We start from the raw sequence: 16,086 nt of genomic DNA on the forward strand, positions 1-16,086 counted from the left end.
GTTTTACATGATAATTGAATCTAAAACAAAAAACAAAGAAAGAAAAGCATTTTTTATATGGTGAAAGTAGTATGCACATAGCACCATCCATGACAGCAACCCTATCCAAGAAAAAGATATATTCTTATATTAAAGAGTAAATTTATCCTTTAGATTTGTTTCTCATTGATCCCATGTGATAAGGCAATTTCTTTAGATTTTGATTATAATTTGTATAGGCTACATGATGTATCCTTATAAGGCCAGAATGGACTTCAATCTGAATCAAAATTGAACTCCAACCCTTGTGAGGTTAAATTTGTGACATTGAATATGTTTGCTGGAATTTCACTCCATAGAATGCTGTTAAATATGTGATTTTCTTCACATGAGAAAAGTGGGTTACTTCAGTAAACAGCTACCAGATCACAGGTCATGCACACCCAAGTCAGTTTCTGCATTACATATTTACATCAATCTTTTGCCAGGAGCACATTTATTAAAATATGAAAGTCTAATTGTACTACAAAATTTCTTGAAATTTTATACAACAAACTCTCACTTTTAAAGAGAGCTATAGACCAAATAAAAATAAATAAAAAAATTGATGTACAAGATGCGGGTGTAGCCCCATTGAATAGAAGTTTGATTAAATAACCAAAACTTTAGGATGCTCATTGAGATGGAGATGCATGCAGATCAGTAAATCCATTCAGAGCCTTCAGGAGTAGGATCAGCATTCTTTAAAAGAAAAACACTTCATCATTAACAGGATTCCGAATGTGGGTTGATTTCATTGAACTCAGGGCCAGATGTAGAGGTAGAGCAAAGCTCTAGCTCTGTATGACCTGTTAAATTTAGGGATTGACGACCTTCACTCAGACTCTGGTTTCTCTCGTCTTGACGAAAGTCTCTCATTGCCTTAAACCTCAAATCTTCGGTGTAGGTACTTGGTCCTGGGATCACATCAGGAATAGGCATTCGGGCTTCAAGCATGCTTACCACTTCAGACATGGTAGGCCTAAGTGATTGGGATGCATTTGTGCACAAGAGAGCCACTTTAATCATCCTTTCTGCCTCTTCTTCATTGACTTTAGACCCCAACTTCTCATCAACCAGCTCCAGAAACTTTCTGCTTTGCTGCAACAGACAGGCCTGCAATTTAAACATATCACCAATCTTAACTTCCATCATGCAGATGCTCATTATATCCTTTCAACTGAAAAACACAACCTGATTGATTATTAACACCGATATATAGAAAGTTAGTGAGTACCCAATCTAAAAGACAAAGGCAGCCATTGCTGGGTATATAATTGTTGTTGTGTTTTCCACTAACAATTTCCAAAGCCACAATCCCAAAACTGTAAACATCTGCCTTGTATGTCAGATAACCCCACAGTGCATATTCTGGTGCCATATATCCTCTGCAAGTGAATAGTGTGATGTCTTGTCACTCAATAATCAACAGTAAAAAATTCTCAACAATTATGAGCATTTGACTATGTATGAAATGTGGAATAATCTGTCAATTTGATAAGGACACAGTAACTCACATGGTTCCAGCAACCCTGGTGCTAATATGGCTCTTCTCCCCTTCATCAAGCCTAGCCAGTCCAAAGTCAGATATTTTAGGGTTTAGGTCCCTATCAAGAAGCACATTAGTAGCTTTAATATCTCTGTGGACAATCTTAATCCTTGATTCTTCGTGGAGAAAAGCTAATCCCTTGGCAATACCAATACAGATTTTAAGCCTAGTTGGCCAGTCCAGGTTCGGCTGACCATTTTCTGGACCTGAGAAAAATTCCCTTACAAAACTTAATATTTGATATTATCTATATTTTACTTGTCTTAACAGAAAGTGTATTCAAATTAAGTAAATGATACTTACCAAACAGAGCGCCGGCTAGGCTATTGTTTTCCATGTACTCATATACCAGTAGCAGTTGATCTCCTTCAACACAAAATCCATGAAGTTTCACCAGATTTGGGTGTTGCAAACAAGAAATCATGGCTATCTCATTCAAAAATTCACGATTTCCTTGCCTTGATATAGAGGAAAGCTGTTTCACTGCAACTATGGTACCATCGGATAACAGACCCTGCACCCAATTTTTCTTTAGAATTCTAGGTAGAATCTATAAAGGAAGATTACAATGTCATGGTTTAGCTAGAATACCTTATAAACTGGACCAAAACCTCCTTCTCCAATCTTGTTTGCAAAATCAAAATTTTTGGTGGCAGCTTTTATTTGTTTTAAGGTAAAAGAACCTGTTTGCATATCTAGTCCTTCGAGATCTATCCAGGAAGGAAACATAGAAACATAAGCTGTAAGATAACAACAAATTTATTTGGTAGTTCTCAACTCCTTCCCAAAAAGGAAAAAAAATGCATCCACCAAATTGATTTGAGTGTTGCAGATTAAGATAGAGAACCCATACCAGTTAATCCCATGCATAAAGAGCATGCATCGTGGTAAACCTAACCTATTCTAAATATATTTAAATGATAACCTCTATATCATGAGACCGCAATCTCATAAACTGATGTGTAACTAATTGAGATAAATTGGGTTACAATATTGCTTTCACTTGTAGAACCTTCCTTCAGTTATTAGAAAATAAAAAAACACCTTTTAATTGTTGATTGATTAGATATCGCCTTCTTAGGAAAAATACAGAATCACTTCTATAATAATTTTTCCACATGAAATAAAAATTTTAAAAAAATTATATTTCTTAATTGATGAAAAAATAACCTTTCAAGACAATTAAAGAAAGCCAGATTTTGTCGTATTCCAAATATCATTATTTGGTCCCACAATAATGCAATTATAAGACATAGGCTATGTTTGGTTCCTATAAAGTACTAAGAAAAGAAAAAAAATTGTTAAGGAAAATGACTTCTTATATTCAGATACAAGATACCATGAAAAATGATAAGGAATAAAAGTTGAGGGGAAGATGAAAGAAAATGCTAAAAGATTTTTCTTCCCATTTTGCTTTAAAAAAGGTGGAAAAAGTGCATCCTCAAAATTTAAATTTCTTTGAAAATATAAAGCCCCCTCCAAAGTAAAGATGTTTCCATGGTTTGTGGCTAGTAAGAGGGTTAATAACAATAGCATGCTCTAGAAATGGAGGCCTCACAAGGAGCTTAATCTAAAGTGGTGTATTATGTGCAAGTGTGGAAATCCGGTATGATTTGAATGGTGATTTGTAGGATATTGAGGAAAAGATTGAGGCCCCAATTGTGGCAAATATTGTGGTGATTTGTGTGATTTTTTTTTTTTTTTTTCCATATTTGTATTTTTTTCCATATTTTGTTTTCGGTGTATATGTTAAATAGGGACCCGATTATGTAAACACATACAATTGAATGAATATTTGAGTGATTTTCAATTTCTTCATGATATTAGAGCACAGTTTGTTCTAAAACCCTAACCAATCCATGGCTGACCAAAAAGGAGACAACCATCAGTCTAGTCAATCGGCAACCCATGAAAGAGAGTCGGAGATAAACTCCTCAATGGGCTCGGACGGTGCATTCGACAACTCCCCACTCCATCTTACCATTGAAAAATTGAACAGTAAGAATTATAGAGAGTGGGCGCAGGCAATCAAGCTTGTTATTGACGGAAAGGGAAAGTTATGGTTTCTTACTGGCGAGACTCGACGACCACCTCCGACCGATGTAGCAGCATCCCAGAAATGGCGGTCCGAAAATTCCTTCATCACCTCATGCTTGATTAACTCCATGAAGCCAGCCATTAGCAAAACTTATATGTTCCTCTCGACGGCAAAGGATGTGTGGGATGCGATACGGGAAACATAATCCGATGCCGAGAATGCTTCCCAAATCTTTGAACTCAAGACACGACTCTGGCAAATGAAGCAAGGAGATCGGGAAGTCACGGAATACCACATCGAGATGTTGGGTTTGTGGTAAGATCTCGATCTCAACTGCGAAGAGGAATGGGAGTGCACGGGTGACAGTGTGCGCTTCAAGAAGAAGATAGAGAACGAGAGGGCCTTCGAGTTTCTAGCGGGGCTGAACCACGAGCTTGATGACGTCAAGAGTAGAGTTCTCAGTCGTCGGCCGTTGCCCTCCATCAGAGATGTTTTCTCTGAGGTGCGACAAGAGGAAAGCAGAAGGAGAGTGATGTTGAGGGAACATCTCTCGTGTGGCCTCATGCTGGATCTGGTGGGCCTCACTTTGGATCAGGCCCAAGATAGTCCAAGAGGACTTATTGTGAGCATTGTAAGAAATTAGGCCACACTAAAGACACTTGTTGGACTTTACATGGCAAACCCGCGGATTGGAAGCCCAGACAGCCCATAGTCATTAGGCCTCCATCGAAACCCAGACAGACAAAACACCCACAGAAATTCGTCAGTCAACTTCTAATGTGGGGTTTAATTCCGACCAGCTTGCGAAATGATATGAGCTTTTTTCTAATTTCCAAGCCTTTGGTCAATCTTCTACTACTCTTTCATCTGGTTCTTTGGCCCACAAAGGTACCTTTCTGACAACACTTAGCACCCTGTCTCATATTACTCCTTGGATTATTGACTATGGTGCATCTGATCATATGACTGATGCTCATCATTTATTTTCTACATACTCTCCTTGTGCCGGTAATTTAAAAGTAAAAATTGTGTATGGTACTTTATCCCCAATTGCTGGCAAATGGAGCATTCGTATTTTTGAGTCTATTACTCTCAACCTTGTCTTACATGTACCTAATTTATCTTGCAATTTGCTGTCTATTAGCCAGTTAACCAAACAATCTAATTGCTCAGCTAAATTCCTACCCTTTCATTGTGTTTTTCAAGACCTATCATCAAGGAAGATGATTGGCAATGCTAAGGAAAGTGAGGGTCTATATTACTTAGACGAAACTAATGTGCATGGACAGTGTCCTCCTACTGTTTGTAATTCTGCATCTCGTCTTAGGGACAGTGAACTTTTATTATGGCACAAAAGGATGGGTCATCCTAGTTTTCAGTACTTAAAACATTTATTTCCTTCACTATGTTCAAATAAAGCTTCATGGGATTTTCAGTGTGAAGTGTGTGAACTTGCCAAACACCATCGGGCGTTTTTCCTAAATCTAAGTATAGACCATCCATACCATTTACTCTAATTCATAGTGATCTATGGGGACCCTCACGTACCCCCAATAGGACCTATAAAAAATGGTTTATTACTTTTATTGATGATCACACTCGCCTATATTGGGTATATTTGTTGACTGATAAAACTGAGGTTCGATCAGTCTTTCATGAACTTTCGCTCTATGATACAAACTCAGTTTCACACCAAAATTCAAATTCTTTGTATTGATAATGGTACTAAGTATTTCAATCACTCCTTGAGCACTAATCTACAAGAAAATGGTATTATCCATCAAAGTTCTTGCGTTGACACCCCTCAGCAAAATGGGGTTGTAGAACGGAAAAATAGACATATTCTTGAAGTTGCTCGTGCCTTACTGTTTACCTCTCACATGCCCTCAAATTTTTGGGGTGGCTCCATTTTGACAACCACATACCTTATTAACCGAATGCCTAGTTGGGTCCTATCTTTTGTCATACCCTTTCAGAAATTCCAAGAGTTTTTTCCTCATTCTAGAATTGGTGCACATCTTCCACTTCGTGTCTTTGGGTCCACTGTGTTTGTCCACACTCACGGATCTAAGCGGAACAAATTGGATCTTAGAGCACTTAAATGTGTATTTCTTGGCTATTCTTCCACACAAAAGGGCTACAAATGCTATGACCCAATTTCACAAAAGCTATATATTAGCCTAGATATCACATTCTTTGAGCATACTCCCTACTACTCACTTCAGGGGGAGTTTGTGAGTGAAGCTAGACCTCCCTTAACCTTAGACTACCTCGAAGTTGTTGTGTTCGAATCCACTCTGTACCTTATATCTACCCCTTTGCCTAATACAGAAGGACACTTGAACTCAGGAGGAGATACGGAATTACAGACAAATAGGGAAACACTCGTCTACTCAAGGAGGCCAAAATTGAAGTCCAGTGAGACACTCATCTCCGAAGCACTAAAAGAGTCAGAACCAGTGATAGTTCCAACCCCTCGGGAGTTTGACTCCAATCCTAATCAAGTAACAGATGACTTACCCATTGCTTTTAGGAAACAACCTCGTTCATGTACTCTCCATCCTATCTCGAAATTTGTGTCTTATAATGCTATTTCTGCAAAGTGTCATGTTTTTACAACTAACCTTGATAGAATCCAGATTCCTAAAAACATTCAAGAACCCTTGGAGATTCCAGAATGGAAAGAGGCGGTGATGGAAGAAATAAGGGCATTGTACAAAAATGGGAATTGGGAAGTGATGACTTTGCCAAGAGAGAAGAAACCAGTGGGCTATAAATGGGTATTCACAGTGAATTATAAGACGGATGGCATAGTAGAACGATACAAAGCCCGCCTAGTTGCAAAAGGGTTCACTCAGACCTACAACATCGACTATACCGAGACATTTGCACCAGTGGCAAAGCTTAACACTATATGAGTTCTTTTATCCTTGACAACAAACCTCGACTGGCCACTCCATCAGTTTGATATCAAGAATGCCTTTTTGAATGGTGAGTTGGAAGAAGAAGTTTTTATGATGCTACCACCAGGGTTCTGTAAGGAGGAAGAAGAAGAAACCAGGGTATGCAAATTGAAGAAATCTTTGTATGGTCACAAGCAATCACCGAGAGCATGGTTTGATAGATTTGCAAAGGTGATTAAGAACCAAGGATACCAACAAGGAGAGTTGGATCATACTATGTTCTTCGAACAGTCCAAAGATGGAAGGATGACCATCCTAATCGTGTATGTCGATGACATCATTCTCACTGAAGATAACACAGGAGAAGTGGAGAGGTTGAAGAAGGTCTTAGCCACAGAGTTTGAGGTAAAAGATTTGGGTCAAATACGGTATTTCCTAGGAATGGAGGTCGCCAAATCAAGGAAGGGAATTAGTATTTCCTAAAGAAAGTATGTACTTGACTTGTTGATTGAGACTGGCATGCTTGGTTGCAAGCCAAGCAATACCCCCATCAAGGCAAGAAAAAAGACGGAAAGCGACAGAAAACTCGTGGATAGAGAGAGATATCAACGACTAGTAGATAGACTAATCTACTTTTCTCACACTAGACCAGACACTACTTTCGCTGTAAGCGTGGTTAGCCAGTACATGCATTCACCAAAGGAAAGTCATCTTGAAGCAGTGTATAAGATCCTCAGATACCTAAAGGGTTCTCCAGGGAGAGGACTATTTTTTAAAAAGAGTGACAGTAAGAAGGTAGAGATCTATACAGATGCAAATTGGGCAGGATCAGTAGATGACAGAAGGTCTACTACAAGCTATTGTACATATGTTTGGAAGAATCTAGTAACATGGAGAAGTAAGAAGCAGAGTGTAGTAGCCAAAAGCAATGTCGAGGCTGAATTCATAGCAATTGCACAAGGTATGTGTGAAGGACTATGGTTGCAGAAACTTTTGGAAGAACTACACATTACAGTAGAGCTCCCCATCAAACTTTATTGTGACAACAAAGTTGCCATTAGTGTTTCTCATAATCCTGTTCAGCACGACAAGACCAAACATATAGAAGTGGACAGACACTTTATAAAGGAAAAATTTGAGAAGGGGACTATTTGCATGACTTATATCCCTACAAGGGAACAATTGGTAGATATATTCACCAAGGGGTTACAAAAATCAAGTTTTGAAGATTTTATTTGCAAGTTGAACATGATTAATATCTATGATCCAACTTGAGAGGGAGTGTGGAAATTTGGTATGATTTGAATGATGATTTGTAGGATATTGTGGGAAAGATTGAGGCCCCAATTGTGGCAAATATTGTGGTGATTTGTGTGATTTTATTTTTTTCCATATTTATATTTTTTCCATATTTTGCTCTCTGTGTATATGTTAAATAGGGACTCGATTATGTAAACATATACAATTGAATGAATAGTTGAGTGATTCTCACTTTCTTCAACAAGGAGAGCAAAGAATTAATCAATCATCTTTTTCGTCACTGTTCAATAGCTTTGGGCTTATGGCATAAACAATTCGGCTTAAGGGAATAGATTGGGTAACACCATGTTTGGTGGTAGAGATGATGACTATTTCCTTCAAAGGTTTGGGCATCATGCAAAAGGAAAAGTTCTATGGGGCGTTGCAAGCCCTAGTATGATTTGGTCAATTTAGCAAGAAATGAAGGAGGGAATTTCTTAATAAACTAAGAGGACAATGGATGTAGTTTAGGATTCATTTTACTATTTTTGCTCTCAGTTTGCCTATACTAGCAAGGTCTTCAGAGGCACCCCCTTGAGCCTTAAATTGTTAGATTGAGAGTTTATATGCAAGTCAAGGAGGTTGGTTAGAAAGACCACATGCATGATCAGCGCCAATTGAAGGAGTAGTTAGATTGAATTTTGATGGATGTGTCTTAGGCACCCAGGGCAAATTGGGATTGGTGGTGTGATTAGAGATCATTGAGGTTCAGTAATCAAAGCATATTCCAAACCTACAAGGGATGGTTTTGCTATTGAGACTGAGGTTGTACTACTTCTAGATTGTACAAGCAAAAGCTTTAAGCATGTCCAATTGTGGTAGAAGGGGTTCTGTTATTGTTATCTTATGGATGGCTAAAAATGAAAGAGGTTCATGGAAACTTGAAAGGTAGTTGTGCCAAATTCCTAATTTCTTTATAGAGTTGGGATGCTCCATTCAATGGGTTCCTCACTTAATCAAGTGGTAGATGGATTAGCTAAAAGAGTAGCAAAGCAAGTGGTATCTTTTTGTTACAGATTATATGCCTTGTTGAGTCTATCTAATGTTTGTTTTGAATGTTTCAATTGTTGTTTTTCTTTTTATGATATCTCTCATTTGTTCAACTATATGGATCCATGTAAATGAATATCCATTTCCTTGATTTGATTTAAATTTGTACTTTGTGGAAGGATGTTTTGTCCCGTTTGATCTTTTTAACTAATAAAAAAGATCTATTGGGTTTTTTTTATCAAAAAAAAAAAAAATTATTTCCCTCCACTTTTCCACGGAAAACCAAGAGAAATTTTATAATTTTTCCTTACCCACTTTTATCCTTCTCTTCTTCCTTTCTACTTTATTTCCTTCAAACTTTCTAGTAATCAAACATAGTCGTAGTGAATGAACAAATCATTGTAACAATTAACTATAAATAAAAGGTCAAATTTGAAACCACCTTAAATATAATGCGCTTATGCCAATAAAAGATATTTGATAGAAAATGCAATGAATCAATACTAAGCAGCATTTGCAATCAATATAGCCCATACCTTTTTCTTCCTTTTTTTTGCCTCTCAAACAACCTTTCCACGCAAGAAGACCCAATATTAAGAAAATAATGAATAATCCTACCACTCCTCCAATAATATATGCATTTGTTTCCTCTTTCCTACTACTTGAACAAGATTTGAAATCTGCATAAAGAAAATATAAAAAGGTGAAGCTCATTAGCAAACTATAAGAGCATGGACATGATTAGAAAGTTGGTAGAAAGTGTTTCAAATTCCTATTTAGTAGATGTTCCTATTGATAAGGCACATTATATAGAGGATTTACTATGCTCATGAAATAGGGCTTAAGTGAGGGTGTAGATACTAGGAGTTGGGAAATAGAGGCTCAAGAGTTGTATTTGTGTTTTTTTTTTCCCCTTTGCGGGTTTTGTATTATATAGCATACTAGTTCTTTTTTTATATAAAAGGATCATCCAAACCACATAAAGATCTCATATACCTTATCTATATGTTAGTGCATTAATAGGTGACACAAAAGCTTTTGTTGACACAACAGATGGCTTGTGGCCAATACTAATGATTTGCTACAATTGAGGTCCTACAAAGCTCTTAGTCCAAAAGTTGTATCATGCGCATGGGGATGGGGGAATTGATTGATTAACCTTTTGCTTGGTGGCTTTGATGCTTTGATATAGATTATTCAAACTTCCTGAAATAGATTAAATTCCTCCTAAAAGTGTGACTAATACATTGATAATCTCCATTAGGGTTTTTGAGGGTTATCTTAGAGGCATGATATTGTGGTGTGTGGTTTGCCTAACTTTGGTCCGAATGATTTGGTGAGAGTAGTGTCAAGACTTGAGGATAAATGGAGGTTTTTAAAGACTATTTAGGACTTGATTTATTTCTACTCCTCTCTTTGCACTTCCATCTTTGTAGATCTAATATGTCCTCCTCTTAATGCTCTACAACTTGATTTGAACGTGGTTTTATAAGAAAAATAAAGGTAGATAAGGAGTTGAATCCAATGTGTATTCTACTACCTTTAATGGGTTCAGTTTACTTAGACAATTATAGGTGTGCTTTACCTAACTTTTTTTTCTTTAATTAGAAACAAACACTTCATGTCAAAAGTCTGTTGGCAATTCTAACCTTGATGTTGTGGAGTCATAGTTTGCTTATCTAAACCAGATGCCCGAGGGTTTTAACCCCATTAAGTCTAAACCCATTTTGCCTAATCAGGTTTCCAATTTGGTTACAATTAGCTAGGGTGTTGCTGTGGTCTCCCCAATGGGCGAGTTCCAAATAGAAGGCCTGTCCCCCAGGAAAATGGCTAAAGTGCATGAGGTTTTAAGCTCTCTGGATATTAAGGTGTATTCCAGGCGAAAGAGCATATGCTCCACAGGTATTTGAGACCTGGTGGAACTGGTTTGGAAGTTTAGGGTCTGTGAGGTTTTTCCATGAAAATTATTAGTTGAAATACCAATGGTTTGGGGTCAAGAAAAAAGCGAAGGTTGGTTAAAGATTTTCTGAGGCTAGAGAATTCGGATGTTGTAATGATTTAGGAAACAAAAAAGGTGGTGTGTGAAAAAAGGTTTGTTGGTAGTGTTTGGACGGTCAAAAATAAGGAATGGGCTGCTCTTCCGACGTGCAGGGCTTCAGGTGGGATTTTGATTATTTGGGACTCTAAAAAACTGTGCAGCAAGGAGGTGGTAATAGGCTCCTTTACTGTCTCAGTCAAGTTTGTGTTGGATGGATGCAGACCTCTGTGGCTATTCGCAGTTTATGGTCCAAACAGTCCCTTACTTAGGAATGATTTTTGGGTGGAGCTTTTAAACATTTTTTGCCTCTCTTATCCTTTATGGTGTGTGAGCGGTGATTTTAATGTCATAAGGAGAAGTTCAGAAAAATTGGGAGGCTCTAGTTTAACTTCAAGCATGAAGCACTTTGATGGTTTTATAAGAGACTGTGAATTGCTTAACCCACCTTTACGGAACGCACCATTCACTTGGTCAAACATGCAAGAGTCTCTCGTATGTAAGAGATTGGATCAGTTTCTTTACTCAAATAAGTGGGAGCATTTTTTCCCTCAAAGCCTTCAAAAAGTTCTTCTTAGATGGACATCGAATCATTGACCGATAGTTTTGGATACCAATCTTTTCAAGTGGGGCCCAACACCTTTTAGGTTTGAGATTATGTGGTTGCAACATCCTAGTTTCAAAGAGTGTTTTAGTAGTTGGTGGAGAGGTTTTCAAGGAAATGGGTGGGAAGGTCACAAGTTCATGAGGAAGTTACAGTTTTTTAAGGCCAAATTGAAAGAGTGGAATAAGGTTTCTTTTGGAAAACTAAACGAAAGGAAAAGAAGTATCCTAAATGAAATAGCTAACTTTGATGTCATTGAGCAAGAAGGGGTTCTTACTTCTGAACTTTTAGTTCAAAGAGCTTTAAGAAAAGGGGAGCTAGAGGAATTAATTTTGAGGGAAGAAATTCATTGGATACAAAAAGCTATGGTGAAATGGGTTAAAGAAGGGGATTGCAATTCAAAGTTTTTTCATAAAGTGGCTAATGGTAGGAGAAATAGGAAATTTATCAAGGTGTTGGAGAATGAAAAAGATATAGTGTTGAATAAGCCCGAGAGCATCACAGAGGAGATTTTACTTTACTTTGAAAAGCTCTACTCGAGTCCCCCTCAAGAGTCTTGAAGAGTTGAAGGCTTAGATTGGTCCCCTATATCTGAAGAGAGTGCGTCTAGGTTGGACTCCCCTTTTACTGAAGAAGAGATTTATAAGGCCATTTTTCAATTGGATAGGGATAAGGCGTCGGGGCATGATGGCTTTACCATTGCAGTGTTTTAAGATTATTCGGAAATGATCAAGGAGAAGTTAGTGAGGGTGTTTGCAGAGTTTCACAGAAATGGGATTATCAATCAAAGCACTAATGCCTGTTTCATAGTTCTGTTGCCCAAAAAAAGCTTGACAAAGAAAATCTCAGACTTTAGACCTATTAACTTGATCACTAGTCTCTACAAGATAATAGTCAAAGTGCTATCAGGGAGTCTAAGAGTACTACATGAAACTATCCATTATACTCAAGGAGCTTTTGTTCAAGGGAAACAAATATTGGATGCAGTTCTTTTTTTTTTTTGATAAGTAAACAAGATATGCATTAGAAAAAGGCTAAAAGCCACAGAGCATACAAGGAGTATACAAGGCGGCTAAAGCCTCAAAAAGGAGCTACAAGACCAGAAAAGAAATACCTCCCCTTAAGTGGATGTTACCCACTCCAAAAAGCCTATAAGGGAGAGAGACTCCTCGCCTAAATACACTTTGGCCCAACTCCATAAGTTACAAACAAAAAAATTCTTTAATTTCTAGATATTCAACACGCCCTCCCCCTCCCTCTCTCCTAAAAGTTAGCCTATTTCTCTCCTCCCAAACCGTCCAAAAATTGGCCAATAGCCTATAAGCTTCCTTGACCCTGAAGAGATCATTTCTTCCTCGCCTTCACATAACTGAATCTTCCTCCAAAGAAGGCCTATGACCCCTTAAGATATGAAGCAAATCCCCAACCATATCCAACTCCCAATCATTAAAGTCTCTCAAAAAGATTAGGTTCCAGCCTCCTTGACCAGAATTTTGGTCCCACATCTCCTCAATTGTTGTGTCCCTATGCACAGCCATAACAAAGAGGTGAGTGAAATAATGGGACAGCGGTGTGTCAGTACACCAAGTATCTTTCCAAAATTTGATTTTGGTGCCCTTCCCAACTAGGAACACCAGATTATCCCAGCACCAATCAGATTCTTTCAAAATATCCTTCCAAACCCCTACTCCAACCACCCCACTAGCCTTCTTTGACCTCCATCCATGATCCTCTTGCCCATACTTCGTTGTGATCACTTGCTTCCAAAGATTATCTTTTTCACAAGCAAACCTCCAAATCCACTTACCAAGCAAGGCTCTGTTCAGCATGGCTATTTTCCTTAAGCCTAGCCCACCCTTGTTCTTTTCTGTGCAAACCACATCCCATTTAACTAGATAAATTTTCCCCTCCAAGTTTCCTCCCCCCCATAGAAAGTCTTTTTGAACTTTCTCTATTCTTTTAGCAACAGACTTGGGCATTCGAAAAATAGACATTTAGTATATTGGCATGCTAGCCAAGGTGCTTTTTATAAGAGTGATTCTTCCCCATTTGGAAATGTATTGCCTTTTCCAAAGCGCAAGTCTCCTCCTAACTCTCTCTTCCACTCCATCCCACATAGAAATAGCCCTATTAGGAGCCCCTAGAGGGAGTCCCAAATATTGAGAGGGCAAAGATCCCACCCTGCACCCTAACTCAACGGTCAGCTCTTGAATCTCCTCCACTTCTCCAACTGGGATGATTTCGCTTTTGGCTAGATTAATTCTAAGGCCTGAGGCCACTTCAAACCAAAGAAGAATCCAGCTTAAGTGAGATAATTGCTCCTTGCTTGCCTCACAGAACACTATTGTGTCATCAACAAAAAATAGATGGGAGATGTTTAAAGAGGGTCTACTACCACCCCAAATGATGCATCCTGATAAGTATCCCCCCTCCACAGCTCTCCTAATGAGGACGTCCAACACTTCCATTCCCATAACAAAGAGATAAGGGGATAGAGGATCTCCTTGTCTAAGCCTTTTAGTACTAGGGAAAAAACCAGCTGGCACTCCATTAAAAAGAACTGAGAATTTGGCTGAGGACAAGCAACTCTATATCCACCCCACCCACTTAGCCCCAAAGCCCATTTTTTGTAAGACCTTCATTAAAAATTTCCAATTGATGCTGTCATAAGCTTTTTCTATATCCAATTTGCATATAAGACCCTTCTCTTTTCTCTTCTGCCACGAATCTATCACCTCATTAGCAATTAAGGACGCATCAAGAATTTGTCTTCTCATTACAAAGGCATTCTGGGTAGTGGAGACCACCTTACCAATCACTTTTTTGAGCCTGTTAGCTAGAACTTTAGCCAAAAGTTTATAGAGCCCCCCCCAAGAGATTGATAGGTCTAAAATCTCCAAGATCCTCAGTCTCACTTTTCTTAGGGATCAATACCAGAATTAAAAAAAGAGATCATCTTGTTAGTTGGGATAGTAGTGTGTAATCCGAAAGCAAAAGGGAGATTGGGATTTGGGAAGATTTCTTTAAGGAATCTCGCTTTCTTAGGGAAATGGTTGGGGAGGTACCCTAGGGAGGGTTCAGCTCTGTGGCATCAGGTTATTTTAAGCATTTATGGGACACATTCCAATGGTTGGGATGCCAACATTGTAGTCAGATAGTCACATCGTTGTCCTTGGAAGGCTATTGCACAAGTCTTTCAGGATTTTTCCAAGTTTACTCGGTTTGTGGTAGGAAAGGGGAAATAATTCGATTATGGGAAGACTATTGGTGGGGAGACCAACCTTTAGGATCCCAATATCTAAGACTATTTAAAGTAGTCATGGATAAAAATATTCCTAATATATCTTCAATTCTCGGTTCTACTCGTCCCTTTTCTTGGAACTTTAATTTCCGTCGTAACTTTTCCGATTCTGAGATAGAAGATTTAGAATGTCTCATGCGGTCACTTGATTGTTGGCATTTATCACCATCGGTTTCAAATGCAAGATCCTGGTCTTTATCTTCTTCAGGGCTTTTTACAGTCAAATCTTTCTTTCTAACCTTGTCCCAATTTTCTGGTTCTTCTCTAGTTTTCCCTATTAAGTTTGTTTGGAATTCTCAAGTCCCTTTTAAAGTCAAGTCCTTTGTCTGGTTAGTGGCACACAAGAAGGTAAATACTAATGACTTGCTACAATTGAGAAGACCCTACAAAGCTCTTAGTCCTAACATTTGTAAGCTGTGCATGAAGTATAGAGAATCAGCAGATCATCTTTTTCTACATTGCTCTTTGACGATGGGGTTGTGGCATAGATTATTTCAGTTAGCCAAGATGGATTGGGTTCCCCAGAGGAGCATCTTCGACATGATGTCCATCAATTATAAGAGTTTTGGTTTATCTAAGAGAAGGATAGTTTTGTGGCAAAATGCGTGCATTGCTTTAATTTGGGTTGTGTGGCGGGAAAGAAATGTGAAGATTTTTTAGGATAAAGCAAGGAATTCAAAGAATCTTTGGGATTCTATTCATTTCCTTACTTCTCTTTGGGCTTTTTGTTCCAAGGTTTTTAAGGGGATTCTCCTTAATGTGTTACAACTTGATTGGCTAGCAATGTGTAGCTCCAATGGGTTGGTCTAACCTAGAGAGTTTGTTTTTACATTGTATTTTCTTGATTTTGTATTCTTATAGTTTAGATTTTCTTTGGTGGGAGGATTCCTCATCCTTCTCTTGTACTTTTTTCTATCAATATATCTCTTTATCGTTTCCTATTAAAAAAAAATTATATCAAAATTGAGAAAAAACTATCCACTCTAGATATCAATGGAAATGCACTATGACCTTAAAAGCTTAGTTGCCCAAGGAATCCCACAAGATGTATACCTCAACTCTAGAGTAATACAAAAAATCTGATGTGACCATCTATCAAACTTCCATGAGCTTCTCTCCTCATTCACTCAAGGTAAGACCATTACAAAACCACTGTATACTAGAAGGTTCAATAAACACTCAACTTTTACAATTTGTAAGACTTCCAACAAGACTAATATTTCTGCTTTGATGGCTAGACTTGTTCCAACATTCTTAGAAAATGCTCTCATTACTGTTCCATGATGATCCAAAAACGTTTCTCTAATTCTCAACTATCTTATGTTACTAAAGAGCACCTATTAAAATTC

The 16,086-nt window shown here is 38.1% G+C and overlaps 1 protein-coding gene across 2 annotated transcripts in view; it reads right to left on the reverse strand.

The window, feature by feature from the left end:
• Nucleotides 1–415: 415 nt before the first annotated feature.
• LOC117924400 (probable LRR receptor-like serine/threonine-protein kinase RFK1) overlaps nt 416–16,086 on the reverse strand; it is a 44,024-nt gene continuing 28,353 nt past the window's right edge. For both annotated transcript variants that reach the window (XM_034843040.1, XM_034843039.1), the window contains 6 exons: nt 9,334–9,477; nt 2,159–2,277; nt 1,871–2,081; nt 1,536–1,773; nt 1,256–1,406; nt 416–1,134 (listed from right to left, as the gene is read on the reverse strand). In XM_034843040.1, coding sequence (XP_034698931.1) covers nt 745–1,134; nt 1,256–1,406; nt 1,536–1,773; nt 1,871–2,081; nt 2,159–2,277; nt 9,334–9,477 — 1,253 coding nt within the window. In that variant the 3' untranslated portion in view covers nt 416–744. The remainder of the gene's footprint in view (nt 1,135–1,255; nt 1,407–1,535; nt 1,774–1,870; nt 2,082–2,158; nt 2,278–9,333; nt 9,478–16,086) is intronic.

This window comes from Vitis riparia, chromosome 10 (genome assembly GCF_004353265.1).
Source record: "Vitis riparia cultivar Riparia Gloire de Montpellier isolate 1030 chromosome 10, EGFV_Vit.rip_1.0, whole genome shotgun sequence".
NCBI classification, from domain to species: domain Eukaryota; kingdom Viridiplantae; phylum Streptophyta; class Magnoliopsida; order Vitales; family Vitaceae; genus Vitis; species Vitis riparia.